At 41.4% G+C, this 26,061-nt stretch overlaps 1 protein-coding gene across 1 annotated transcript in view; it reads right to left on the bottom strand.

Annotated features, from left to right (window-relative positions):
* Window positions 1-23,660, bottom strand: part of SOS2 (SOS Ras/Rho guanine nucleotide exchange factor 2) — a 57,428-nt gene extending 33,768 nt beyond the window's left edge. The window contains exons 1-6 of the mRNA XM_057408453.1: window positions 23,436-23,660; window positions 9,266-9,391; window positions 6,203-6,334; window positions 4,226-4,390; window positions 3,364-3,567; window positions 1,712-1,855 (exon numbers count right to left, since the gene is read on the bottom strand). Of these exons, the coding sequence (XP_057264436.1) occupies window positions 1,712-1,855; window positions 3,364-3,567; window positions 4,226-4,390; window positions 6,203-6,334; window positions 9,266-9,391; window positions 23,436-23,522 (858 nt within the window). The 5' untranslated portion in view covers window positions 23,523-23,660. The remainder of the gene's footprint in view (window positions 1-1,711; window positions 1,856-3,363; window positions 3,568-4,225; window positions 4,391-6,202; window positions 6,335-9,265; window positions 9,392-23,435) is intronic.
* Window positions 23,661-26,061: the final 2,401 nt, after the last annotated feature.

The raw sequence follows: 26,061 nt of genomic DNA, 5'->3' as shown, positions 1-26,061 counted from the left end.
ATAAGTTTTTCGGTGAATGAAAATCAGGTGAGATTTTTTTACTCACTGAAAAAGATTTGTTTCCCTTGAAGCACAGGATGCCTAAAAGTAGCTTTTCCAATAAACTGAGATATGCATGTTTTCCAGGATAGTGCTGTTCTATTCCAAATTTTAAGTCTTTTTTCAACTTTAATATAAGCTACTTAAATTTGTTGTTCAACTGCTTCTCCTTACCATTATATAAGCAATTATGCCTTAATAAATTAAGAGCTAAGATCTAGGCAATTGAACTTTCTTACTGATATGTCATGAGTGCTTTACTGAAGTAGCACCACAAAAACTTTATGGTATATTCATAAGTGTGCAGCACATGGGCTGTAGCATCCATGTTCTTCACACCCACAAAAATGTAATCATTTTCCAAATGGTGTGTTCATGCAGTCCTCAAATTAAAAAAAAAAAGCAAATGTAAAAGCAAAATGGAAGTTTTATTGGTTCTCATTTTCTTTATAAATATTATAATTCTAAGATAAAACTCATAAACTTCACATTCACCATGTGATTCATCCGAGAGATTCTCTCTCAGGCCACAACACCTCATTTGACTTCCTCTGAAATAGTCAATGATTACCTGTACATTTTGGTACAAAAAACCTGTGGTCAATAGACCCATCAAGAAAAAAGTAGACTCCATTCAAACATGTTCAGAGACAGCAGATCTCCCCATCCAGCTCAGTAATTTGTTCCCAGGTAGCTCCCCTGACAGTTAAAAAGTTGTAGTGTATTTCTAAACTGAACTGTCCTCTTGTCTTTCAGAAACAGCTTTTTTTGCTGCGCACCTCTCTGCTGCATTCAAGAGTAATTTGGTACATTCAAGAGTAATTTTCAGGACATGAAGGTACATACATACCTATCCTGATTTAACAGAAATACATATTTAATCAAAACTTTAGTTTTGTGACTCTCTTCTGTAGTCCTTCCAGTATTTCAATGGCCATCAAAATAATAAAAAAATTAAAAAACCCAACAAAACTGACAAAATAATTGTTACTAATGTTTCAGCATGAGCCACACCAAATCTGTGTGCAGTGTCTTCCCTTGTTTCTTCTCTTTAGTATCTATTTCACAGGTCAATGGGTATCAATAGCACTTTTGCTGCACTACTGAACCGTAAGTTTCTGTTCAGCTGCACATCTGTTTTGATACTTCATTCTTTCCTAGAGCCACTGCTTTGCAGAGGTATTTCCCATTCCAGATGTATAATGCATTTGCCTGAATAAAAAACACATTTTGTTTGACTCAGCTCACTGTCCAGAGTAACGCAAGCCACTCATTTTGTAGATCTACATCCAACTGCTATGATTTTGGGGTAGCCCTGCTCCTGACACCAATGCCTACAAATCAGGCATGCCTACTTTCTTTCAGTAAGCAATCCCAGGTAGTTACTTTTCAAATCCACATCCATTCCTACAGGATTACAGCAATTAATTTCCACTCTAAAATAAGATTTTAGTTTTGTGCTTACCTGCTTGGTATTGTTTCTGTGACAGGCAGAAAACACACTATAGTTTACCTACTAAAGAATGGGTAGGGAAAATCTCTGTTCAGAGCTTATTAAAAGGACATTTTACAACTGCAGATTTATCAGAGATCTCAGTCATGACCAAAAGTTTAGTAAGAAAATAAAACAATTGGTGATTAAAAACAAAGAATCACCAACAAACCACTGTACCTCTGCAAGATCCTCAAAGCAGCTGCCAGCCAGAGGATGAGGGCTACTTTCATCAGTCATTTCAACAGTATCCTCAATCAATCCCAAAAGCTTCACTGTCAACTCATGAATATCTGAAATGTTGCTAAATATCACATCAATATCCTGCAAACATAAAACATGTTGTGGTAGTGTTTAGAATTATTTATTTTGCTTATGTAAACACTGGAGCATTTTTTGTGAGGTCTGAACCAAGAGGTAAAGTGGAGAGGAGCCAACAAAAAGCTAGGAAAAAGTTAAATTACTTGGTCTTGCCAGGCCTGCAGGCTTGCTCAGGCCCATCCAGCTTTGCACAATTCTACCCAAGTGGAAGAAAGCAAACTATCCTTCCCAGGCCAGAGCAGAGCAGCACCAGTCGTGGTACATGCTATTCAATGCTTTGGACAGAAATGCCTGGCCTTTTCAGCCATAATTCACAGCTTTTATTTTCCCCTCTGCTGGTTCTCGTTTCTCAGAACACAACAGGAAGGAGGCAATTTAAAGCAGCTCCAAGGTCAGATCCTCTAAAGTGCAGGTAAAACTGAAGCAGCTTTTGGGCTGCTTTAGAATACTCCCTGGGCACAGAGGAGGAATCAGCATCTTCCTCTTCCAAATTCTACTTTGGATTTTTCAAAGCCACACACCACAAACACACTCAACTAGGCAGCCCTTCCAATGACCTGTATTCTTCTTCTGACCCCTCTGAAACACACTTCTCAGAAGCCTTCTCTGTCCCAACCTTACACTGCAGAGTTTGCTTGACCTCCTGCCAGTGCCAAGACCATGGCAACCTCTTCGTGGGAACAAGCAATCTCAAAATTTCTCATACCCATTCCCATATAACAAAAGAATATTCGTCAGCTCCAAAATATTCCTTCTTTCTCTTCCCATCACATTCATTTGAATTCTGTACCCACATTTGCACGATTCTCTGATACCCTATCAGCTACTGAGGAACCCCTACACCAGCTGTATGGGAATGTCTCCTGCTGCCTCTCTTAACCTGCGTTAACATCACCTAAATTCTGCTAGCCTGGTCTCTTTCTCCTTCGTCCCAAAGGAAGGATTCACTAATCTCTTACGATTACTTCTCTTACAAGAGCTGTGCTTCCTTTCTGAACTCCAGCATCCTGAAAAACAAATTTATCACACAGAATTTCAAGCAAATATTTCAATCATTTATCAAATGGAAACTCCATTCAGGGTCAGTTTCACACTATAGAATCCAGAGCCAAGGGCTGCCTTGTAGTTTCTGCAGATAGGGGTGCACTGGAGTAGACTTCCAATGTCAATTCAATCATTCATCTGCATTCACTGTACATGCAGGTAGGTAACTGTCCATTTTTATGTTAAGCAAAAGTGTAGCTATCACCTATATGACCAAAGGACTTCAGCTATTGCTGGCATCTGACAGGGAATCGTGTCCATTAAGCTTCGCTCTGAGAGCAGCACTCTTCATACTATTAATGGCAGTTCCTCCATTTTATTTCATATACAGACAACACTCATTATGCACTGACATATAATAAATCAAATTTAATTTCACGTCCAACACAGTTAATGCAAAATTGATATGTTATGGCTGCTAATGGAGCTAATAGCATTACACATCAATAACCTATTAAAGGACTTACATTAGGTGTGAACAATTTTCTGTTTGATAGGAAAGCTTCCCGAAATACTTTTATTATCAGATTCAACTCCCGCAGATATTGCCTTTCTTCTACAATTTCATTTCTCACTAGGTCATAGTAGTTGAGTTCCCCAGAAGAAGAGGGCTCATCTTCACAGAGAGAAACCAAACCAATGTCATCCTGATCAAACATATCCATCAAAACCTAGCAAAAAAAAAATTAAGAATACATGAAGGCTGATTTTTACACTTGGCTCAAGCTCAGCTATTTCAATGTGTTCAGAGAAATCCTTTGAGTTTTTAATACAATACTTTCTGTGATCACTTTCACAAGGGAGTAATATTTAAACTTTGGCAGCAGAAGGCTGGATCACTTGCCAAAGCCATTTTCCCCTTTGTAAGTTAGTAAGACCTAGAAAACAAGTTACGATTCATGCAGAATCAACTTTGAAAACAAGGCATCTTGCATAAGCCTTTGACAAAACCCTCCTGATAAAGATAAAATTAAACAAAACTGTTTCTTATTTCAATAAGGACAAAAACTAAAGGTCTTTTCTGTATTACACAGAAGGAAAGAGCTGTCATGACAAAGCAACAGCAGGAGGACAGTAACACAGCAGAGACATAAAAGACAATTAACATTTTCTGTCCTTGCATTGTTTTGTAAGTACTACTACTTTTCCAAAACTTAACAGTCTTAACTTAAGCTTCAGTCTTTACTGTGACAGGTGTGGCATGTATAAGGGGAGAAGCTTCTGGATATGAGTAAGACCAGTCTTCCCCTCCTATGCTACTTTGGATGTATCTCCTGAAAAAAACCCAAAACAACTCTAGTATCTACCATTTTAATCCCAGCTCCTTACCTTATCAGCACACATTGAGACTTTAATGTCCTGCTGGGAGATCTCAAAGTGTCGTATATTGAAAACATAGTTTCCAGCCAGCTTTAAAATGTCAGCTGAGATGTATTCTAAGACAGCCACAATATAGAGAGAGACGTGATAATCTACCTTATAACCTAGGACCTCCTGCAAAAGCAAGAGAGAAAAGAAAGCTCTTTATTCCAGAAATCCATTCAGAATGACAATTAACACTGAAGTTTTTGCTGAAATTTATCTTGTCTGTGCTGACAATTTACTGCAATGTAATGGCCAGGGCAAAGGTCATCAAATGGAAATTTGAGCAGCTTGCCTCAAAGGAAATCCTTGCAAATATTTCCTTGTGCTATTTTGCCATACACTGACAAGATGAAAAGCTACAGAACATTCAATAATACTTCCTCAAAAAATGACCTAAAAATAAGGTTCCTTCAAGGAAAGGACTTCACTGGAACCACTCTTGTACTTAGATTTTAGTCTATTATCTATGCTTACTGCAGAACTGGCTCTCATCTGGAGTCTTCAGAAAAGGGTATGCTTCATTTTGAATTGTTCTCAATGGAAATAGTTATCTTTCATGAAATTACAGACTGTATGTTCAATGAGTTACTCGCTGTGATCCATTTTAGTCCATCCTTTACATTTGGCTAAACAACTAAGCTCTCTGCACCTGTGCATTCCATAAAATAATTAAACTTATTAAAGTCTGAACAGAAAAAAAACAGGATTAATATTTCACATTCTTCTTGTAATACATGCTCCATGTTCTGCAAAGCATGCACTACGTGGGCCTTCTATTTGTGACAGGACCATCAGGAATATGTACAGATAAAGTCATGCATGTGAATAGTCCTGTTCTTACTGTATTTCGATGTAGCGTATGAAAACCAGAGCCTGTGCCTATACTGACACACCTCTACACCAGAATTCATAGAAGAAGGCCAGTGTTGTTGCCTGCAGAGGTCTTATTTAACACTTTGCTCTCCTAACATCTCTTCCCCTCTTATTAAGTCACAAACTGAGACACTATATACAAGAACAGTGACTAGACCTGAAGAAGTGCTTTAATTTCTGTTTATGCTTGAACAGTGTTTTCTCAATACAGCTGGAAACTCTGGTGCAACAATGCCACCACTAGATAAAAGCATTTTTAAAGCTATGAATGAAAAGCAAAAGCAATAAAAAAAAAGGAACACCAAAAAGGAGCAATGTCTAAATCAGCCTGAATCTATTGATTCACCACTGATTTAAAAGTGATTAAATGCTGATTTAAAAATCAGAGTACTGTTTTATAATTAAAAAAAACCAACCAAAACCAAAACTCTACAGGGGCTTGGTATGAATCCATGTTTACGGTGTGGCATCAAATCCTCACTGCAAGCCAGGAGCTCTATACATATTATAAATAACACAACATCTGAGAACCAAGATGACCACTCTTCCCTTCAAAACCCACCAACAATAAAGTCTGTATTTGTTTTTTTGTTAACACCTTTGCAAAGCTATTATTTTAAAACCAGGGCATCAGTGACATTCAACAGTAACTGAAAGGACATTGATACGCATCTTAAGTTGACAGTACACAAGGAACAGGATCTACTTGTTCTCCTTTTATTTTGGCTTCTGCAACATTTTGAAACAAATAAAGGTGTCAAAAGAGTGCTACAGAAGTAGGTAAGGTATTTTGAGTTTGCTTGGGGTTTCTGTCAAAAACTAGCTGTATTTCAAAGTAGAGTAACACATTAACACACTACTGTCTAGAACGTGATGAATTTAGGGATCTACTTTTATTACACAGTACAACATATTTATCCTATTTTACTGTGACTCTTTACTTTTTTAGCCGATATGAGAAACTGTCATAATTTCACACAAATGAAACAAATAGTTATGCTGGAGAGCTAAAATACAGCTGTGTGCGGCTGACAGAAGCAGCTGTCATCAGGTTGTTGGTTTAAGTACCTTTAATAAAGGATGTATTTTGTCCACAGGTAGCAGGAGAGGATTTCTTCTTTTTCGTTTCTCTATAGCAGACTGTGCATCAGCAATCGCCCACTTGTCGATTGGATGAGGAAATGTCTTTTGAACTCGCTCCTGTCCAAACATAAAGAGTGCACTTAGATTAAACTGCAGTAATCAGAGAAGTTAGAAAAAAACAAGAGCAAATTACTTCCCCTGAAGTATAGACAACTATTCTCCTCCTCAGTGTTTGCAACACATTTTCCTAACTGTTCTCTCCTTCTTACCCAACTCAGCTTCACTCTCTTCCATGATCCCAAACAACCTCCCTTCCGTAAACACAAACTCCTTCAAATCTAAAACAACTGCTCTATGATCTTTACGTCACAAGAGCAGGAAGAAACCTCAGTTGAGAGCAGGAGCCCAAAATATAAACAACATCAGGAAGTACCAAACAGTCTACAGTCTAAATGAAGAAAAAAAACAACCCACAAGTCAGTATTGTTCCTATTTCACACAAGAGTGTAACTTGCTCTACATAGGTCAACTTTATGGCAGAAATGAGAAACAAGTGCAAGATCTTCTAACCGGGAGAAGAACTGCAATTCATGAAAAGGGTTGGCTGTAACATTGGACTCCTTGAGCCCACGCAGGATCATCTTCCTCACTACGCAGCCAACCACAGTGGGTACAGTTTACACCTTCCACGACGATGGTAAACAATATGCAATTTCAGGTTACTTTTATAGAGATTCCCATTTCAACAGCTGCTATAGGAACAGGCAAGATGACCCCCACAACAGAACAAACTGCTTTGGGCAGTGGTCCCACACTTCAGCAGCCCCCAGGCTACACATGTGTAAGATCCCAGTCCTGTTTTCCACAAGTTCTCCAGGGCTGTGACCTGGGAATTAAAATCTGAAATGAGTTTAAACTGAACTCAGATGACTGCTTAAGTGACTTTGGAAAAACAGTGGGTTTAAGTTAGCTCAGAGGGAGAAGCAGTGATCACCTCCTCCCGCTTGGCCCACTGTGGTACCCTTACTCCCCAGCATCACCAGGCAGCCACGGCATGTGGTGTGGTGCCATACCTGACCTCTGCTTAGAACTGTAACAGTGTGAGGCCTGGATGGGTGGTAACCCTTACAGGAGAGACTTCATAGCTGAGCTCAAGAACTGGCTGAGAAAAAATGGTGTCATCTATGATTTTTACATATACTCTGAAATGTGTGTAAAAGGCCCGAGATCTTAGAGGCAGCTTTTAAATATTTGTACGTGGCCATTTAACGCTCAACTTTCTGTGTCAGCTGTCTGCGCCAGGTAAACACATGGTGACCTTTCCTCTTGGACAGTGGCCGAAAGCTGTTCACAAAAATGAACTTTCCTTGAGAGACTCTACCAGGAGATCACCCACAAAATGGATGTAATGCGGCATTCAACTGTTCTTCAACTTAACAGTGCACTTCACAAGTAAGACACACCTCTATGCTCTGACTTTACTGGTTCCCAGTGGTTTTTTTGGGAACAACTGGATGGGCTTTTTCCATTTACAAAACCTTTACAATTTGAGATTTTAGACCTTGATCTTGCAAATACTTAAGTAAAATATTATGCACGGATATCTCCAGGCTGTTACATAAATATCTGTATGATAACTTTAGAGATCACAGCTTTGTGTTTTCTCTTAACAGCTAAAACCAGCAGAGCCAAAAGCCTTAATTTGTGGACCTTGAATGTTTGCTGGCAGCACAATCTCGCCAACAACACGTAACACAAAATTGAATTACACCTTCTAGCTCTGTATTATGAAATTAAATAACTACTTTATTGCCAAGTGCAACAATGTTTTACTATTCACAGCTTTAAAATGCCAGGTATATTTAAATACAATACACAGGATTTAGTGTTTGCTGTGATATTCGTAGCCACAATTCAGAGGAAGGCTGTCTGTACTGCGTGCAGTTTTGCACACAGTAATTTGTGAAGCATACGTACACTCAGTAAAAATTATTAATTCATATATACACACAGGGTAATTTTATCATCTCATGACTCAGAGGCAAAAAACTATGGAGCTGGTGCACAGAACAGCCAGTGCTATCTCAAACCATCCTGTGTGCTGAAGGGTTGACTGGGAACTGGAGAAAGAACACAGAATTTCTCAGCTCCACATCTGAAGTCCAAATCCAAACTCAAGGTAGTAAAAATCTTGAGTGCTATTATGGGACTATCTATCAAGTTTTGCTTTTATTTAGTCATAATCTTTATGCATCAGTATTACAAAAGACATTAATCATAAACCAAAAATTAATAATTAATGAATTAATGCTGAATACAGGGTGACTGCTGCTAATAAGAAGCTAAAATCCCTCAGGCAATTATTTTATGTATACATATATATATTTATTTCTGTGACACACTTATGGAATATAGACAAGGGCTTCATTTTGGTTTAGGCTGAAAATCCTGGACATACAGACTGATGTAAAATTAATATCTTACAAAGCTATAATGTGTCACAGTTACACGAAAGCATGTTCTTCCTCTACGCTGTGTACTGAAGCACCTCCATTAAAGCCCTCATTTTATAACTGATGACACAAAAGCAGACAGCTGCAATAATACAAGAGCCTCAGTGACTTCAATGAAGTTCCAGGAACATACAACTCTATTCCCTCAGTTGCGCAATCCAGGCCTAACAACAGTAACTGTTCATTCCAATATTCACTTTTTTCTGTATATTTATGTGAAAGATTAAGAATAATTCCTTACATTAAGTCCAAACTGCATTCAAGCAGCAGAAATTCTTTCAAAGTATTCTGCATTTATAAAAATAATATTGAAAGAAAAATCCCACAATTTCTATTTTGAACCCCTGCCTAGAAAAACTGGTCTCCGATTAAGCTTGTTTTATAAAATATGAATATTATATAATCTTTTAGAAAAGTAGTATTAACAAGTTCTGTTCTTTGGATTCACCTTGCTTTAGCTTCAACCTGCACTGCTCAAAATTCCTGAGTTCATCAGCAATTCTGCAAGCAAGCACTTGGTTTTCTGGTATCTTACCTCTACATCTTGGACTGTCCGTGGCTGAGCAATGCATAGTTTGTTTAGCAGCTGAAGTATCAACTCTTCAATGTAATACAGGGAATCTTCTTTTGCTGAAAGGTTTGGGTGAACCTGTTGCTGAACCTGTCCGAAGGGATTAAAAGAATTAGTACTTTTTAATTCAAAGCTGTACAGAAGGATGAATCATAGCAAAAGCAGAGTAAATCTGTACTCTAGTGCAACAAATTCACATGCTTTCAGTAATTTCCCACAAGTTTTGCTATGTAGTTAAGATGGCAATTCCTATTCCTGCAAAGTTGGCATCTCTATTCAATTAAAAACTATGTATTTAACCTTTATGGCTCAGAAGAAGTTTCAAGCCAAGGCAGATTTCTGCCAATGATGCAGTGAGAACAATTGCTGTGGATAACTCCCCAGTTACTCATCCAGAGAATGAGTTCTCATCCAGAGAATGAGTAACATACAGTTATGTTACTAACCCTACAAATGAGTACTGGGTGACTGTGAACAGAGAAGGAGCATGGACCCACCTGAGGAAAAAGTCTTAATAAGCAAGGACACCAGGATTAGAACTAACCAGTCTGGCAGGAAAGTGAATCAATGTGCTGTTAAAACGTGTGGCAATAAAAAGGCATGGCCATGACATGGGAGAAGGGCAAGAAGAACTCCTTGAGATGCCTAAGAACCAGAACACTAACTAGAACATGGAACACTGTCTTGAGACACGAGAAAAAGAGATGTGAAGATACAACAGAGAGGGAGACCTAAGGAAACACAGAAGTCAAAAATTCAGGAGTGTAAAGACTAGGAAACGCACTGTGATAAAAGCTGACTTCCACCTCCCTCTAATGCAAAACAGGATAACATCTTTTATCTCACTTCCCAGAGATTAATCACAGCTTTTGTTTCCAAAGCTAAGACAGACCAGACACCTGAAACAGGTAACCTCAGTATGTGCCTGCAAAAGCTAAAAGGCCACAATGAACTAGTCCTAGTTCTGGTCCAGCATGACTGTTTTTCTACTAAAAATCTCTCAGAACCAAACCACCCCACCTTAAAAAGGAGGGTAAAAAAGCTACTCACTCAACAGTTAAGTCTATATACCCAGTTTTCCCTGGCAGCCTCTCAATCAGGAAAGTGCTAACTAGACCTTAGACTACTGCCAAAAGATTCATAAGTAATACAGTCCAGGGAAATTCCCTACTCTCCCCATACAAATTATATGTTAATCACCTCAAAAAAGTAATCTTTCTTACACTGGTATTCTGTGCATGGTTTCAAACACAAGACAAATGGATCAGTAGTTTCTTGGGGGAAGACAATAACATCTTTGGGCCAAACTCTGATCCTCTGAAATACAAGCACTTCTCTCTCTACAGACTACAGGTGAGCCCACAAACAGTGATGGCTTCTGAGAGCTTCCTCCACATTAAGTAACTAAAAATTTCACAGCAATACACCTTCATAGCAATACACCTTGGGGGCACTCAATTTGCAGCCCTGCAGGCTTTTGTAAATGGTGCAAACCCAAGATCAACAAGGAAGTAAGGTGTCTGGTCAGCTTCCTCCCCTGCCTGCTGCAAAGCCGCCCAGGAACTGGAGCCGTTGCAAGGAACTGATCACTGCTCCACCTGTGCAAAGGCCTGAAAGAATGGGGGGCACAGAACTGTGCTTTGTCTGCCACACCTCCACGTCAGAAGAGAAGAGAAGAGGAGCCAGGATGGCCAACAGGCAGGGAGAAAAAGTGAAGATCCATGGAGGGGACCACTAGAAGGGGCTGCTGCTGTACACCTTCAAAGTCCTAGAAGCAGAGACGATGACTTTGATGGAAAAGTCTACCAATGTACTGCTCATAGGGGAGCACAGACCAGGACCATATGTACCAATAATAGGAATTCAAATGTCTCCAGGGAGCGGGAAGGGACACACACACTGAAAATGTGAAAACATACCCTGGCATTGATTGCATTGCAGATAATAATTAATGCATTACACAGTGGTGGTAAAGAGAGACTGCCAATCGTGGGGGTTCCTGTGCGATACCCAGGGAGAGATGCCTTCCCAGGCAACAACACAGATTAATTCTGCACTGACATCCTTCCTTAAGGAGCACTGGTGAAGAAGAAACACATTAATAAAGTTGTCGTACACTAAGGGAGAATGTAATACACATTTTGCTTCTAATCTAGCTGTTCAGTTTTGTTACAGAGTTTTATACAGCCCTCCAAGTATCACTTAATCTTCTGCACGTCAAACATGAGTATCTCTCTGCTTCTGTAACTGTCGCACAGCTGACATGTATACAAGATCCTGTACTACTAAAAAAAACAGCAATTAAAAAAAAAACCAAAATCAAGAAAACCGAAAGCACTCCTTGAAAACACCTACTGAAGACTGCAGGTTTTCAACAATAGTTGGTGCATTTCTTGTTCTTCCTGAGCATGAGAGTTTAATTCACAAAACAATGGAAAACCAGGAAGTGTTGAGTTAAGGTCCTGCCACGTATCTCTTACACAAGCACTACTAGAGCAAAAGCATTAGCTAGCTACCTAGGAAATAAGATGAAATTATATTTCACCCACAATGAACCCTTAATGATGTTCTACAGAAATGACAAGAACAGGAGCTGTAAGATGAGAAAGGGAAACTGTGCTCCCCTTTACGAGAAGATGGGCAACTCCCATTTACTACAACAGATCGCAGCCATCCTCCTCCCCTCACAAGGGTAGCTCATTTTGAAAACAGACATCATTGCTACAAAGAAAATTACTTCACTTGTAACTAACTTCACACTTTCCTCAGCTTTCTCAAGAGCATGTGGGTATCTATCAAGGCTGAGGACAAGCAGATGAGCACACAGTCCTCTCCCAACACTGGCAGACAATTTCAGCTTCATACAGCGAACACAAGTGCTGGAGTCAATTTTGCTTCTAAGGAGCAAACCTGACAACAAAGCTCAACATTTCTTGGTTGAGACAGCTCTTCCTGGAGGATTCAGAAATCAGCTTCCATTTGAAATGATACTGCCTGCAGCATCACAGAAAGGCCCCAGGGGTACTTGCATACTCCCTGGCTTTAAGAGAAGTTATTTCAACATGAGTGCTGTTACTGAGAAAAAACAATTTCATAGTGAGACACTGTTTTTCATAGCAAGCCAAAAAGTTATAAAAGCTGTGCACTGGCTGATCAAACCACATGCCACTGTATCAAGGAAAAAACACTGTTTACAGTATTCATCTAAGCCCTCACTGAAAGGACTGTAAAAGCAAAGAGAGACTGATAAAACACTGAATGTATGGGAACGAAGCAGTAAGAATTACTGAGGACACTTTCCTTTTGGAAGGTGCATTCACTGATTTCAGGTTCAGACTGTAATATTTGAGCACAAATGCATTAGCTGGCATGAAATAATAACACCACAGTGAACACATGCCTAAATTTTAATCTGACTTGTAACTGTTTCTTTTAAGAGTCAAAATACCTAAACCCACAATTTGTTGCACTAACCAGCAAGAGCTCTGCTGCAAGAATTTGAGCAGAAGCTGTCACAGAATGCTTTGGAAGGGACCTTCAAGATCACAGAATCAGAAACCATCCAATTCCAAATCCCCTGCCACAGGCAGGGACAGACAACTTCCACTAGACCAGGCTGCTCCAAGCCCTGTCCAACCTGGCTTTGAACACTGCCAGGAATGGGGAAGCCACAGCTTCTCTGGGCAACCTGTGCCAGTGCCTCACCAACTCACAGGGAAGAACTTCTTCCTAATGTCTAACCTAAATTCACCCTCTGTTAGTTTAAAGCCACTCTCAGGACCCCCTTTGTCCTATCACGGCTTGCTCTTATAAAAATTCCTTCCCCAGCTTTTTTGTCAGACCTATTAGGTATTGGAAGGGGGAGAAACTATTTTTTTTCACCTATTTTATCTCTGAAACAACCCAAGCAGAGTGCCTGAAGTCATTAAAGAGGGAGATTAAGGTTGGCAGGACTGTTTTTAACTGTGTCATTCACATATGATTATTCCTTCACAAGCTCTTCCAAGGAATAGAAATGAAGTAACGTGTAAATCACATAAACATGGCACTTAAACATCATCTTAAGGTCTTTCTGGGGAACATGCATTTATTTTAGATGGGAGTTCCTGAACTGCTCCTTCCCTTGCTCCTCTTCTCTACTTCTCCCTACTTTTGCACCCCACCAACACATGCATCTTTGATGAAAATCCAGTAGCAGCTTCACAGAGGTCTCTCCTTCCAATAGCTGTAGCCTTCAGCAGATTTGACAAGAGCTCTCTGAGAGCTTGACTGCAGCTGAAAAAGCAGAGGCTCTAGAGGAAGACAAAAAACCCTTAAAGGTAAACCGAGATCTTTCTCTCTGTTCCTTTCAAGAGACAGGTCCTGCACCACGCCACAAAAACTTCTAGAGAAAACAGGCAGCTGCAGAGATGAAGTCAGGCTCAAAATTCCTTTTCAGTGAGATGTTAATAGTCCTTACAGGCCCCTGGGAAGAAGTTTGCTAAGAAAAGATGAGGATGTAAGCCCTTCAAGGAGATACAGGACTAAAAACAAACTGATCTTATTTTTTGGAACTAATACAATGGTGGGCTTAATTTTGAACTGTGGGAATTCTGAATCCCAATAATATCTGGACTTGGGGAAACTCAAAAGTCCAGAATATCAATAGGTTCTGTCTGAAACAATGAAAGCTGAGGAAAAACCAAACCAAACCAAACAATAAACAAAAAAATCAAAACTGCAAGTAACTTCTTTTTAGTACTAATGAGACAAACCAGAAATTCTGCTAGACTGCCTGAAGATACTTTTATGTAATACATGTATTTTGGTAGTAAAAATATAATCAGAAAGTTCTAATTTTTCCACAGTAAGCACATCAGCAAAGCAACAGATTGTTCATAAAAAAAAACCAAACAACAACCAATCAACCAAGAACTGAAAAATCCCAAACCCATAACATTCACATTGAGTCTGCAGGCAGCATATACCATCACAAACACGTGAATTCATATTCCAGAAAGACTAGGCTAAAACATTCTCTTCCCTACTTATATTCAAAACAACTACATTTTCAGAAAACAGAATTCCAGTATTACCCAAGATTTCAAAACCTGAAGTTTCTAATTTAAAAAATGCCACCACAAAATGTGTTAGCATGATGATACATTTCTAAGCTTACTGTGCAAACAGGATAGCTTAATAAATTGCATGTTAAATTTGTCAACTGTTTGTAACCAAATCTACTCATTCCCCTTTTCCCACAGAGACCAATTTCAACTTAGAAATGATTTATGTTTTACTTGCCTCGTAAAAACACAGTTACAGTACATCAGTGGACAAGTACAACTTGGCAGGGCTGTTTGTTTACTTCAAGAACAAAGCATATAAATTTGGGAGCAAGAAAAATAATTAGAACATAGAAGTTAAATATTTACTATCACGAGCTAGTTAAGGTCTTGCCAACACTTGTCAGTATTTCCATATGCTATGTTCAAGGTGATGAAAATGCATAAATGCATCCCTGACAGAAAGCAGCATTAGTTTTGTCCCAGGAAGAGAAAAAAAAACCCTAATCTGACAACTATCTGGTTTTAGGTTGAGGTCTTATTCCTTATCTTTTCTAAAGATAAAAAGAAAACACTGCCTATTAGAAACATAAAACACCTACTCCAAAGGCATTCATCTGTATGATGTTCTAGAGGAAGAAGGGAACCAGATGTAGAAACTTAAAGGCCTGTGATTCTCTTATTCAGTGTAAGATGTCAGCATTGATATTCACAATTTTCAAGTGTAAATACAGCATAATTCTTTGGAAAGAACCACAAAGATTTAAATACTCATAGAGCTATCACAAATAAAAATACACTGCCAACTTTTTAAAACCTCCACACATTCCTATCTTTATTTCCAGTACAGCAATTTCTAGATGGCCCATCTTTCTTAAACTAATAAATGCTATAGACAAACAGTATGAAGCAGTCTTTTAAGCAAAACAGAACATAGTAATTTACCTACATACACCATTTTAGTTGTTTCACTGTGAGTCTGAACATTTGATTCATGGTTAGCAAAATAACCAAATAACCTGAGCTATGAAAAGCATCTCAGGTGCAGATCATCCGTCAGTTGACTGACTGCTGAAAGGTGACTGTACAGGGGTGATTAAACAGTCATCTTACTGCACCACTTCAGTGTAAATACATATTTCCTTTTTCCCATTGTTAGCTATTTACTATTTTGTTCTAGTATATTCTAATTGAGGGAAGGGTGAATTAAACGAGGTTCACAATGGGTGTGCAGACAGGGATCTGCATTCTGAAATAGCTCTGAAGATGGTCCTAAGATCTGCTAGGAAGTCTGCTTGGTGCAGGCAGAATCACTGAATCATTTAGGTTGTAAAAGACTTTTAAGATCAGAGTCCAACTGTTAGCACTGCCAAGTCTACCACTACACCCTGTCCCTAAGTGCCATCTTAGTGTACTATGGATATGAAAACAGGGTAACAACAAAACAGTCTCAAAAAAAACCCAGTATATTAAAACCTTTTTGTTAAAAATGTAGCTTTTTATTTATGGGAGGGGAAAAAAAAAATAAATTCAGAGTGATCCTCCCCCAGTTCCTTAACTGCTGTTTAAACATACATTGATCATGACAGCACAAATGCTGCTGTACAGTCAGGCAATAAATTGTAAATCAAACCCATCTTTTTCTGCAATGAGCTGTAGGATGTAAAGCACCTCAGTGGCACGTGGTGGAAGGTGCTGGTGGATCCCTGCGAGAACAGCAGCACTGATTTCAGGTTTCTGCTGATTATGGCACAGATGGGTTTCCTCCAACAGCTGCCTGTAGTTTCGCCTGCTAGCAGTTCTCTACCATGCCTCCCTTCTGCTCCATCTGCATTTCCTTTCTGGTTTCTCACACCACCTTCACAGTCTCTGCTTTTCTACCAAACATAAGTATCTCCTTTCTCCAGCTGATGTTTCCTTTTATACAAAGTCAAGAAACTAAAATGCGTGATGTTTACATGTGCACAAACACAACATTTTAATCTTAAAAATAGATGAAAAATTAAGCATTTGGATTTTATCCATTAATATAAACCACCCTGTTTAAACTGAGATAAACCCTGACTGAGCCAGGCACAGCCTCTGCCCGGTGATACTGAAGGAAAACACCACAACCAATGCAGAGATCACTGTGCATGTCTTAATTTAATGCCAATGGCTTCTATTTCTCCCTCAATTCTTAAACACAGCATTTCCCAAAGCTGAGGGCTGCTCTGAGCCCCGAGCCTTGCACTCACAAGCTCTCTCTCCCCACTTCTCACATCACCCCACTCCTCAGAAGAACCACTCATGCAGGTAAACTGAATTATTCGAACAAGTCGGTAACTTTTCAATTAGACCTTTACAAGAATTAAAAATAAAAATTAAATCATGAGCAACGCAGACCAGCAGAGTGAGTTTTGAGATAGTGTTTTAAGTGGACAGACAAGCAGATGAAATAAGAATAAAGGACAAGAAGGAAAGATAAAAACTACTAAGAAAGAAAAATAAACACCAAACCTTAAATTTGGAGGCACTGACTGTCAAGAGTCACTCCTTTTTGAACCAGATGATCACTGAACTAACATTAAAAAAATCAGGGACAACGAAGAGGCCATAAATGGGAAAAAAAGATGTCCTCAGCATCGTTTGACATGACTAACCTGCTGAAGTCAGGGAACAGTAGCACACCACTCATTTGAAAAGCATCGCAGAAAGGGACTCCAAGAGGTAGTTAAAAAAGCAAATAAAAAACTCAACAGCTTCTCCACATGAGGTCAGATAATGTGCAAAGAGGAAAAGAGAGGTGAAAAACTGGGGAGGAGAAGGAGAGATGATGGAAAGGGGACAATGATACATTTCAATAGGTGAAACAGCTCAGGAGCAATAGAGACCATGCAGGAAATGGGATGAGAAAATGAGAGAATCCTGGAATGGTCTGGGTTGGAAGGGACCTTCAAGCTCATCCAGTTCCAAACCCCCTGCCGCAGGCAGGGACACCTTTCACTAGACCAGGTTGCTCAAAGCCCTGCCCAACCTGGCCTTGAACACTGCAAGGGATGGAGCAGCCACAGCTTCTCTGGCCAACCTGTGCCAGTGCCTCACCACCCTCACAGGGAAGAGTTTACTCCTCACATCTAATCTGAATCTACCCTCTTTAAAGCCATTATCCCTTATCCTAGGAAGCCAGCTTATGCGGCACACCAAGGGGCAACACAACAAGCAGTGAGGTGGACCAAGGCACAAGAGCAACATGAATCACTGCAGTAAATGCTTTCTTTTGGTTTTCCTCCCTGTGCCCAGTTAGCCTGGCAGGTCTTCCAAGTCGATGCAAATGCCAATTTCCACGCTGCATTTTAACAACAGGTAGGAAGTGTTTCTTCTGCTAATGCTGCCAAATGAAATACATCATTTCTACTACTTTTAAACATCTCTGATCCTACTTCATGCCACTGGCTGAGAAATTTGCCACTGCAGATTCTAGTGACAATATTTAAGCTAAACAGTGTAAAAACAAAGGCATAAAAAAAAAAAAGAAAAAAAGAATTTAAGTAGAAGGACCAGCTCCCTCTGGTTACAAATTTTATTAATTATAGTATTTATTCAATAACAAAAAAAAAGCTAATCTACATACTTGTAAGAGACTAAAACCAACTTATAATGGTATCAATCCGCTACTGGGAATAAAAGAGGTCTGGAGGAATTCACCTATTGTTTACAGTGGCTTGGTAGCATCAACTTCACTGGGACTTGCTGCTCCTTTCCACACCTCCAGCCACCTCTCAATTGTGAGCACAGTGTTGTGAGGCAACAACCCAATCTGTGCTTCAAACTTGGATGGGTCTACGTATTTCACAGGTAATTACGTATCACCAGCACTTCCCTTACTTGCCGTTCACCCAGGCAGACGCATTCCTGTTTGTAGGAACTGAAAACCTGCAAGGGACCAGGCTTCAGAGCTCTAGCAAGTCTATTCATTAGACGCAAAATGACCTAAGTAAAACTATTATTTTAAAACATCATAACAAGCAACTTTTGTAATGAAATTATAATGCATTAAATAATGTATGCTAATGAAATCAGCATGTATTAAATAATAATCCATGTTAATGAAATTAGCATGCATTAAAAAATAATCCATTATAATGACACTATAATTAAGTAATTCAAACCCAAGGGGGCATGATCCTGCAATGGACAGAGCAGTGAAGAAAATGGGGCAGTCCCTGCACATACCCTATTACCAAACAGAATACAAACCATGCAACCTCACACAAGAGCTGTGTCATTCATTATACATTAAGTCTCGTATGGTTTAAAATATAGAGAAGACCTGAATTAATGTAAACCTTAAAATGTCCTCAGAATGGTCTTTCATATTTCTGCATGCAACATTTACTAAGAATAAACCCTTCAGTCATGCTCTAGAAATCTGATGAGTAGTCCAGAGCAACAGTGGAATTGTTTTAGAAAATGCAAATAGTGTACAGTGCTGTGATTATACCAACATGTGTAGTGCCTGCAGAAATGTATTAACTGTTTGACAGTCTCCATTTGTAGATAATGAAGAAAACCAAAACAATTTTATTTAGAAAAAAAATCAAAGAACAAAGCAACTGAATGCACAGCTCTTGTTCACAGAAACACATTTTTAATTTGCCAGTGGATTTGTAAGCTCACATAAAATGATACTGCATGCTAAGAACACACAACATTTCAGAGCAAATAAATCCATTGTACATGTCCAACAATGTACTATGCACTATTTTCAGAAACACACGCTAGTTCCATGGAGTCACCCGTTTTATTTTGATAACGTGTTCCAAGTAATTGGAACAGAAATTTATTCCAGGTAGCCAGAGATGACAGTTGGCATTAATGAAGTTTTCAATTACAATTCCCAAGAACTTTTTATACAATGCATGTCCATTACATAGGAACTGGGACCTTCAGTGGGTGTGTGGGAGTTACACACTCAGCTACCACAGAGATTCACACACAATTTTCTTGGCCTGCCCTGTAATCCCAGCCTCAACCTAAAAACTCACTTCAGTTCTGGGAAGTTTCACCTGGAAGAAAGCTGACCACAAGAACAAGCTTTGGCACCAGACCTGTGCTAGGAAACCCAGTTACAAAACTGAAATGCCAGCTTTAGAAATGAGTTGCATAATTTGACATCTTTCCCCACAAAGGCCATGGGGCCAGGAACAGCTAAAAACCAAACAACTCAAAATAAACCCAAACAACAAACACCTGCAGAGATAAGAAAAGGGGAGAGTGCAAACTCCACATCACTGCAGAAGATCCCCCTTCAAAAGGGTCCTGGTTTCACTGGAGAAGGCTCTGGCCAGGGGTGGAGGAGGGGAGCAGAAACACCCCACACTTGCAGCCCTCTCAAATGGCATTGCCCTGCTGAGCACCAGCTTTAATGACGCTTGCCAGTATCAACGTCCCAAGAATTCAAACCAACCAACCCCGCCAGCGGGGCGCTTGAAACGCATGTGATTCCTGCTGGAACAGCTGCCTGCGTGCTTCAAGAATTATTCAAAGAGACATTGTGATCCTTTAATAACTGAAGTCAGTTCCCAGATTAAAAGCCTTTATAAAGCTTAGACTGTAGATCTGTTTGAAGTGATTTACTTGCTACAAACAGCAGTTCAAGTAACTTTAACCTACACAACCAGATAAAAATATTTTCTTCTGATTCATTTACTTTGACAGGACTTTCATAATGAATTTCATTATACTCGCTTCCTACTTAGGTTTCCAGCACAACACAGCAACAGAAGACAGCAAAATGTTTTAGAGTAAGGGCATGTTTGCCATCTACCAGCTGGAAGAGAGGCAATACATGAAACTGCTTTAAAATTTTCTACTTAATAGATTCCATAGTGACAGTGCTAAGCATATGATGATATAAATATATATATTTTAAAGGCATTTTAAAACATCTGGTTTAACGATGTCTTGCTGTTTAGTACTGTTTTTCTTTTATCCTAAAAAGACTCACACCGGTAGGTAGAATTTACCACTGCTAATCTTAAAGATGAATGGCCACTTAAATGCCTACAGAATATTGTTCAAAAACCAGATTTTCATCTTTTTTTCACATACTGAAGTAAGAACTGATGTATTTTACCATTCCCCAGCCCCCAATTGATTCTACACAGCTGACATGTAACAAAAGTAAATGCAAGGGTTTAAAAGTAGTTTGATAAAAAGTAGTGACCTTAAACTTGCTGAATGCTGGAGAGCTTCAAAGCCTGTTACAGACTTAAAAGTCAAGAAGCAAGGAAATACTTTCTGTTGTTAATACTGGCTCCTTGTCCACCTCCACATCTTTCCCTATTTCAGAATGAAGATTTCTCACACCTTAACATACACGAGGAAAACCAAAACCTCCTCTTTTTCTAGTTTTCTTCAGAAAGTGCTAACAAGAAAAGCTTTCAAGAATGGGAAACAGCACAGTGTCTCTGCACTTGCAGCATACACTACTGTGATGAAAACCCAGCCCAGAAGTTCAAGAAAATCTCTATTCTAGGCACTGAACTGAAAAGTTTCTGAAGCTCAGACTTTAAAATTTTCATTGCAAAAGCAACCTGCTTGAAAAGATCCTGTCTAAACTGGCTGAGGAGACAATTCTTGAATCTCTTCAAAACAAAATTACAAACTATTTGAAAACTGTGGTAACATTTTTAGAAATTCTGGACCTAACACAAGATAAGATGCTTTGGGGCACACTCTGGATTCAATGCCGCACTTGTCAGCTCTCCTATAGATAACGGAAATGCTCTCATCTCATTATAGAAGTGAAAATGCAAGATGTAAACAAAACAACCTATAAATTTTCTAAAATGGCCTGGTTTAAAAATGTCCAGTGTTCACATTAGGGCATTTGAGTTTTAAAGTATATATTAAAACTGACAGTGTCTCCCTGATAGTCTGACTGCAACAACTGGAACAATGAAACAGTTTTGACTCACTGATACTGTGTGTTCATAGAAGAAATGCCCATTACAGTATGATTGCTTCATGCTAAAGGGTGGGTACAGCAGACAAGGAACTTTCCCAGGAAGAAAAAATTTGTCTATAAGCAACTACAAAATTTTACAAGTAGTCACTGATATCATAAAATCACAGAATAGTTCGGGTTAGAAAGGACCTTAAGATCATCAAGTTCCAAACCTCCTGCCATGGACAGGGACACATTGCACTAAACCACGTCACCCAAGGCTCTGTTCAGCCTGGCCTTGAGCAAACCCAGGGATGGGGCATTTATAACTTCCTTGGGCAACCCATTCCTGTGCCTCACCACCCTCACAGTAAAGAACTTCTTCCTATAAAATCTAATTTAAACTTCCCCTGTTTAAGTTTTAACCCATTACCCCTTGTCCTACCACTACAGTTCCTAATGAAGAGTCCCTCTCCAGCATCCTTATATCAAGACTTCATTTCCTCTGGTTTAGAAAGTCTAAGTTCCTGCTAAGTTTCTCTTCACCAAAAAACAAGTGTACAGAGACAGCAATTGGTAAGAGCAGCATTAATCCAGCAACTTTTATGCTATTCGTATTTCAGAATTATAAAACCGCCTTGAGTTTTAAAGAAATCCTTTTAGTTAAACTGATACAGCTACACCTGACATTTGGATGGATGCTAGTTGGTGTCAAGCTCCAGTGATTGGGAAAGGAGCAACTTTAGGAATGGCATTCCCTAAGCTTCCCAAGACACACTGGAAAGCAACTACTACGAGGAAGAGGAGATTCAAACAGCAGAAAGCCCAGGATTCTTCAGACAGGCGATTAGTGGGTTCTATGCCAGCCACAAGACTACTTAGCTGCCTTCAGTGGCTTTTAATACAAATGATATGGGGCCCAAAACAATCACAAATCTTTGATTCTCCTTTTTATATAATTTAAAAAGAGAGAATAATTACCCCACACCATCACTAAATCTGTTCTTGGAGAAAAAAAACCCCAAAGACGACAAACCACCACTCACATGAGTGCCTGCATTACGTGTATGGCAGTGCTGCCCAGCACCAGAGATCCAGATCAGCAGGCCATGATGTTAAGAACTGTATAACAGTTCTCATCCCTTGCAACGGTAACAAGCAAATGACACAATGCAGAAAATCCAGACCCCACCAGCCTCAATTTAACCCACTCCCTCCACTATTGGGGGCGTCCTACCTAAGCAGTGATGTGCTGGGCACTACCCTGCTGTGCAAAAAAAACATTATAAAAAGATAAATCCTTTTCCCATGACACGCTAAGTGGTTTCCCACACATTTTATCTCACTTATGCAGCACGCAGTTGTTTCTTAATAAAACACAGGCTGTCTTTATCCTCCGCCACGGCTGTTTAATCAACAGACTGGCACTGCAATGGGCAGCATATGAGCAGCATCTCGCCTGGCTGGTCAGCAAGGGAGCGTGGTCCCGGAAAGGGCATGGAGGAGCTGTCTGGAGAAATGCCACGGATGGAAGGCTGCCCTTCCAACAGCACATCCCGAAGGCAAATCAGTAGTACGAGCCGCCTCAAAACCAGCGGCCCCATTGAGAAGGCAGGGACGGCACTTTTAGCAAGTGCTAGTTAAGGAGGAGAAGCAGCAGCCTGTGACAGGAGCAGAGCCTGTTCGGCACACACTGCCACCGGGCAGCATCTTCACACAAAGCACCGGAGGCAAGACAGCAGCCCGGGCACCCTGCTGCGGGTGACTGCCGCGGACGACCTCTCCCGAGCGGGGGCAGGCAGGAGAACCTCCGGGGTCCCCTCTCAACCTCTGCTCGCCGAGGCCGGGCTGCCGGGACGGGCGAGCACACGGTGCGAAGGAGCAGAACGGAGGAGCCGGGAAGGGCAGAGGCACTGCAAGCAAAGGTCCAGACGTCCCTGCTCTGTCCGAGAGGGCTGCCGGAGTCATGGGCATCTGCACCGGAGCTGCGCGTCCGACCACAGCCAGTGCGGCGGGATGGGCACTGCCCCCACTGCGGAGCGGCCCGAGGCCGGCAGAGGGGCGGGAAGGGGCGCTCCTAGGGCCGGGGGCCGCAGCGCGGCGTGAGCCGCAGGTGCCGCCCGCTACCACCCCCAGCCTCCGCCAGCGGCGGACTGACCTTGCGCAGGGCGGGCACGAAGAGCCCCCGCCATTTCGGGCCGTTCTCCTCGCCGAAAAACTCGTACGGCTGCGGCGGCGGCTGCATGGCGCCCACCGGCGGCTCCTCCGCATCGGGGCCGCCCGCCTCGCCGCTCCCCGCCGGCTACAGCGCCCGGGGCATGGAAGGAGAGAGAGGGGAGACAACGCGGTGGGGGCGCTGAGGGGAAGGAGAAGCCGCCGCGGGGGCACGGCCGAGTCAGGTCCTTGACGGGGAGTGGGGCGGAGCTGCGGCCCCGCGCCACGACCCTGAGGTCTTGGGTGGCCGCTTGTTGTTGGACACGACCCTCCCGCAACATTTCCCTCTCCAGCGTGCGAGGCCGCAAGGGCTGTCGCACCCTCAGTCAGCCTGCTCCTGCCACCGGCTCTGCAGGACCTCCAGGTCCATCCTTCCCTCTCCTTCCCTCACCCTGTGCAATGCTCAACCAGAACCACCGTCCTGGGAGAAGGAACCGCAGCAGCGGCAGTGCTGAATGAGCTCCCAGCACCAGCGTCCCCACCTCAAGGCTGATTTTCTCCCCACCTCGAAGCAGTTTTCCTCTGCACCTTGCAGAACACCGGCTGTTGCTGTTCCTTCCACCCCCACCCACACTTTCCCTCAGGGGCTGGTTTTGGGACCAGTGCTGTTTAACATCACGTCAGTGGCATGGACAATGGGATCAAGTGCACACTCAGAAAGTCTGACTGACACCAAGCTGTGTGGTGTGGTTGACACACTGGAGGGAAGGGATGCCATCCAGAGGGACCTGTGGAGGCTGGAGAGGTGGGACAGTGCCAGCCTCATGAGGTTCAACAAGGCCAATTGCAAGGTCCTGCAAGTTTTGAGCAATGCCAAGCACTGGATTTAGAGCAGCCTTGAGGAGGACATGGGGGTGTTGGTTGACAAGAAGCTCAACATGACTCAGCAGTGTGCGCTTGACTCCCAGAAAGCCAACCGAGCTCTGAGCTGCATCAACAGCAGCATGACCAGCAGGTCAAGGGAGGTGATTCTTCCCCCTGCTCCGCTCTGGTGAGACCCCACCTGCAGTCCTGTGTTCACCACTGGGACCCTAACACTTTTGACATGGGCCTGTAGGGAAGGGACAAGATAGGATGGCTTTAAACTGACAGATGCTAGATTTAGATTAGCTATTAGGAAGAAAGGGATAAAGTTCTTCACCCTGAGGCTGGTGAGGCACTGGCACAGGTTGCCCAGAGGAGCTGTGGCTGCCCCATCCCTGCAAATGTTCAAGGCCAGGTTGGCACAACCTGGTCTAATGCAAGGTGTCCCTGCCTGTGGCACGGAGTTGGAACTGGATGATCTTTAATGTCCCTTCCAACTCAAACCATTCTGGGATTCTATGATTCATTTCCCCTCTGATGGCATCGTAATCAAATCTCACTCCTTATAGATATTCCCCACCCCCTGCCTTGCAAGACTGGTCTACAAAGGGAGTGGATAAATTAAATGAGGAAAAGTAAGTGCCTTTCTACCACAAGGATTGTGATTCTTTGTTATGGCACATTTCTCGGAGGAGAGAGGTCCTTGCAGAAGCAGCAGCAGCTCCTGTTGCTCTGTAGTGTTAACCTTCCCAACACATCACGGCAGTCTTGGAGGTTTCCAATGCAGTATTTCTGTGGGAAGATGCTTTTTCATCAAACCCAAACCTTGAGCAGAAAGAAGACAGCTAATCCCAAATGCTGCTTCAGGGTTAACAGTGGTGACATCTCCAGACCTGCAGTTCTGGCAGCCAGGATGCCCAGCCTGGAAGCAGATGTTGCAGGTTGGGTGAGCCCCTCACCTAGAGCTCTATCCCCACCTTCACAGCAACCAGATGGCCATGTTCTTCAGGATGTGACATTTCTCTGTTCTCCAGACAGCCTGAACTACTCTGAGGTGTGGCAGTGGTGACTGGACACAACACAGGCCATAAAGGAGCTCCTTTTCCCAAGAGCAGCCACCCAGTAAGCCGTGACATGGGCCACTACATCATTTCTTTGCAGCATTTTTAAAATGATCCAATATGCCATACTCTGCTCACAGGTTAGGACTGACCATATGGGGACACTTTTTGGAATAAACTTGTGTTTGTCCAAAGCTGTCCTGATGCATTTATTCAGAATTTCAAAAATTACCATTCCACATGCCACTACAGGTCCAGGTCAGGCTTAAGACTCATTCTGTCTGCACATACATACTGGTGTCAGAAAATGTTGTGAGGTGTGATAAGCATATATAAGATACAGGCACTTTAGGAAGACAAGTTCAGCCATGTGTTTCCCCCCAAATAAAGTAATTCCTATTATATAGAGCTATATCCTACCTAATTCAGGTGAGGATTAGCAAGTTATCAAAGAAACTTTTCTGTAAATCAGGAGAAATACATAGACTTCACAGCAACTAAAAAAACCCACCAACCCAAACTATTATTTTAATCATAATAGAGAAAGGTGCAGTAGCTTCATTCAAGTGAATTAGACCCCTCTGGAAAACACATTCATACATTTTCACACTTTGTGGGCAAGATTTATGTTGGAAACGCCATTATCATAATTCTCTGAAGTTATTCCTTTTAAAAAAGTTTACAACTTTATCTCCAGATACGTAA

This window comes from Pezoporus wallicus, unplaced genomic scaffold (genome assembly GCF_028554395.1).
Source record: "Pezoporus wallicus isolate ANWC-B61680 ecotype Strahan unplaced genomic scaffold, APGP_CSIRO_Pwel_v1 contig_13350, whole genome shotgun sequence".
NCBI lineage: Eukaryota > Metazoa > Chordata > Aves > Psittaciformes > Psittacidae > Pezoporus > Pezoporus wallicus.
This window is presented reverse-complemented; position numbering and strand designations above follow the sequence as displayed.